At 30.3% G+C, this 4552-nt stretch overlaps 1 protein-coding gene across 1 annotated transcript; it reads left to right on the top strand.

Annotated features, from left to right (window-relative positions):
* Window positions 1-1314: 1314 nt before the first annotated feature.
* Window positions 1315-2398, top strand: LOC145046143 (palmitoyl-acyl carrier protein thioesterase, chloroplastic-like). Its single transcript, XM_078994446.1, has 4 exons — window positions 1315-1463; window positions 1559-1730; window positions 1837-1905; window positions 1980-2398. Exons 1-4 carry the CDS (start codon window positions 1315-1317, stop codon window positions 2232-2234), a joined length of 645 nt encoding a protein of 214 aa, XP_078850572.1. The 3' UTR covers window positions 2235-2398.
* The last annotated feature ends 2154 nt before the right edge of the window (window positions 2399-4552 follow it).

Genomic DNA, 4552 nt, shown 5'->3' with positions numbered 1-4552 from the left:
CATTTCAATAGTTCTTTTAACTATCGATTAACCACTATAGTCCACGTAGTTTCAATTAACAAATATAGTATGCACTTTTGATTTATACGACTTTTTCTTTATTATTTTTTCAATTTTCTTAATCCCCTATCTTCAAATGATGGCTCTGCCCTTAGCTGTACTTTGAGACCATGTTTAGCTTCACATAGACCATTAAACTCATCATAAACTGTAATGTAATTAATTTATCGTTAGTGGATCTAAAATGTTGAAGGGTATGATTGTGCTCTACGGTTCTATAAATAGTTAAAGAACGAAAACATTGTCTATTACAATTCCAGCATAAAAAATTATTAACAAGCAATGTCCGTTATGATCACCACTTCATCATCCATAATTATGAGCTCTTCCACAGGCATGACACCTGTCAAGTTCGGATGCAATCGTGGTGCCATGCATGAGCATAAGAAGATTAAGTTAAAATATGCTTCTTGTTGGAGTTTGCAATTTAAAGCTCCAACAAAGGTAAATGCTACAAAAGCAGGTGTTGTGGATTGGAGCATGGTCGACCCGGAGAAAGAGGGTCCAAACACGGTTTCAGATCTTCTGCTAGAAAGAATGATTCAAGATGGTTTTATATTCCAAGAAAAATTTTGTATTAGGGTTTATGAAGTAGGGCCAGATCAAATAGCTACTGTAGAAACACTAATGAACCATTTGCTGGTATATATATAATGTTCAATTTGTCATGTTTTTAATTAGAAGCGCAATTTTATTAAAGTTAGTAAGAACCTACGAAGAAAAAGCAAGATACAAATTAGAAAAAGTTGATTCTTATGGAGAGGTGCCTTTTGGTTTGTCCATTTCTAGTTATGTACATGCTATTAATTATTCACAATTTTAAAGTGAACTCACAGGAAACAACAGCTAATCATATGAAGAAAGGTGGGCTCATACATGAGTGGTTTGGGTCGAAGGAGATGTTCAAGCACAACCTAACGTGGGTGGTGGCAAAGATTCAAATGGTTGTGGATCGCTATCCAACATGGTACAACACTCATTTTTGTCTATACATGGTCCTTGGTTCACTGTATATAATTCTATCATTTAATCATCTTCATATTAATTTGAAGCTGATATAGTTTATTTTTAGTATATCATTAATTACAACCCCATCTCTTTACAATTTTGTATATTAATCAATTTATATATATATATATATATATATATATATATATATATATATATATATATATATATATATATATATTGTGAAAGCCACGTTTCTTTTAACCATTAGGAATTTGTCATGTTAAGATTATTAGTTGGACAATGATGTATATACTCTCGGATGCTCAAATCTTCTGCAGGGGTGATTTTGTTCAGATTGATACTTGGAAAGTTGCGTATGGGAAAAATGGTGTGTATTGTAATTTGACATTCCGTGATTGCAAAACAGGGGAGATATTAGTAAAAGCTTCAAGGTATAAATCTTTAATTGTAACATGATGACTTAAAACTTGATTGTGGTAGAACTTATTTGTATTGATGATGTAATAGTACTTCTACTATCTTGTAGCTTTTGGGTAATGATGAATAGCAAGACAAGAATGTTATCCGAAATTCCAAATGAAATTCGAGCTAAACTGGAGCAAATCTATGTGGATAAACCCCCTTTAGTCGAACAAGTTACTAGAACATGGTCAAGAAGTGAGAAGAACATTAATGAACACATTTGCAAAGGTTTAAAGGTGGGTCGAAATTTATCTAGTTTGATATTTTTTATATAGGTATAGGTATATGTTGTACTTACACAACTTTTTTTATTCATTAATTATTAACACAAATATATACCAGCCAAGATGGAGCGATTTAGATATTAACAACCATGTGAACCATGTGAAATATATTGGGTTGATCCTTGAGGTAAAATTGGCTTATCTTATATTTTAAGGGTGCAATGATACATGCGTTATAATTACAGTTAATTGTTATTGTAGAGTGTTCCAAAGACCATTATAGAGAACTACGAGATTGATAGCATTACACTAGAATACTATCAAGAGTGTACAAAGGACGACAAACTGCAGTCCTTCACTTCTATATTGACGAACGACAATGACGAAATATCTGATTTTGAAGTTGTTGATTGCCAACATTTGCTTCAATTTGAAAGTGGTAGTAATATCATGAAAGGGGGGACTAGATGGCGGCTGAAGCATGCAAAGAGTAAGGACTTAATGAGCATCAGTTAGTTCCCTAACGGAGTGTCCAAACATAATTACAGATCACCGACATTGACTCTTGGTTTCCGATCACAACCTTTGAAACTCGTGCCATGCATGGGTGTGCTTATTATTAACAAACCTTTGCATATCGTCTCTTTACAAACATAAAACTACTCTTGTGATTATAAAATATGAGCACATAAATCTCCAAGGGTTTGTAAATCATTTGTTCCTCATAATTAAATGGTCTTGTTGTGCTGATTTTAATTTTGTAAGGGAAATGAGATGAAATAGAAATAAATGATTGAATAAATCTATTTAGATTTTTATTTTCCATTTGATGAATACGTACTTACAAAATGCTCTACCTTATTTAGAGGTCTAAATCACTGCCAAATCACCATTGTCATGCCACATTATCAACTTAGAAACCACTACATTTTATAAACTTAATTATGCTTGCTGTCAATAAACTTTTCACATGTTTATAAATAAGTCCAATCTATTTCTTTATATGTTACCATTTATTATTATATAGAGTATTTTGAACACCAACAAATATTATAAGGGCTAGCGGAAAACTAGCAGAAATACAAAGTTTAAAAAAAAAGTATAGCAGAAATACAAAGTTCAAAAAAAAAAATTATAGCAGGAGTAGGAAATTAATAGAAAAAAAAAACATCACCAGCTAAAATAAACCAAAAAAAATCAAACTCAAATTGTCAACGGATTAGCTGCTAACTTCTTTCACTACTAGAAAACTAAGTACTTACTTACAGCAGAATTGGTAGGAAATCCGTAGGAAGAAGACGGTACCTAAAGATTACCTATAAAAAAGGATTCTAAGAAAAACCCTCGTTAATTTTTTTCTACAAATTAGCTACAAACCTTCCTACGCATTTCCTACGTAATTTTCTGTTACAAATTTAAATACGGAATACATAATAACTAAGGAATACTTACAATATTTACGGGTAATTTACCTACGAAACACCTACAAAATACATACGGATTATTTTCCTACGGAATACCTACAAACTGATTTTCCTACTGAATACCTACAAACTAATTTTCCTACAGAATACCTGCAAACTACTTTTCCTACAGAATACATACAAACATATTTTCCTACGGAATACCTACCAGCAGCTTTTGCTATAGATTACCTACAGACTTTATTGAATTTTATTTCCTACAGAATACCTACAAAATATTTATTTCCTATAAAATTTCTATGATTTTTTTACCAATTTTTATTACTATATTAAATTTATAATTCCCAAAAAATATTTATTTCTTGTAATTCAATCAAAAATCTATTGCTCGATTAAATTTATAATTTAAAAAATATCTAAATTTTCTGCTAAAAAACCAAATAAGTAATTAAAATAATAGTCAAATACTATTACATTCATTAATACTAAAATAGTCAATAACATACCATTCATACATTCAAATACTCAAAATATCATTACAATACCATGACAAAAGCTAAGAACTAATCAATAACATAACATTCAGTAAGTGTTTTAAAACAAAAACAAAGAACTACTTGGTGGATTATAGGACGGATTGATTTGTTTCATAAAGGCCGCCAATTGTGGTTGCACTAGCAATTCCATTTCATTTCGCATTTTTTGCATTTGAAAATTCATTTCACTTTGCTTTTCATCCATGGCTTGTTGCATGTTTGACACTTGTTGTCGCAACTCATTTACCTAAATATAACAAGACAAACACATGCAGTTAGTAAATGTAATTCAACTTTAAACCATAATAGCAATGTACTTTACTTTTAATTCAATATAAAAACACACTACTCATAATAACAATGTACATTGTTTTTAATATCCATAATAATAACTTTTAATATGCATAATAATAACATACTATATTTTTATCCATTATACCATTATACTTTATATTTCCAATCCATAATATCAATGTACTTAAATTATTATCAATAACAACAATTTACTTTATCTAATATCAATAATAGCAACATACTAGAATTTTCACCCATTATAGCATTATGTTTTACCTAATTTAATAATAGCAACATAGTATCATTTTCAACAACAATAAAAATGCACTTTACCTAATATTAATAATGGCAACATATTTCAATTTTCACCCGTAACAGTAATGTACCTTACCAATATCAACATATTTTTTTCAGCCATATTAGGTACCTCTTTACTTGATTTTTTTCTCTATAATATATTATGAAAATAGGTGTACCTCCTATTGTGACTTTGCAAAGTCAGCAGAAGCTGAAGTTGACTCATAAGAATATGCACCCGCCATCAGAAAGTGAAGATCCGAGTATCCTGCCCCATAAATAG

Source organism: Lactuca saligna, chromosome 5 (assembly GCF_052625555.1).
Source record: "Lactuca saligna cultivar CGN05327 chromosome 5, ASM5262555v1, whole genome shotgun sequence".
NCBI classification, from domain to species: domain Eukaryota; kingdom Viridiplantae; phylum Streptophyta; class Magnoliopsida; order Asterales; family Asteraceae; genus Lactuca; species Lactuca saligna.
This window is presented reverse-complemented; position numbering and strand designations above follow the sequence as displayed.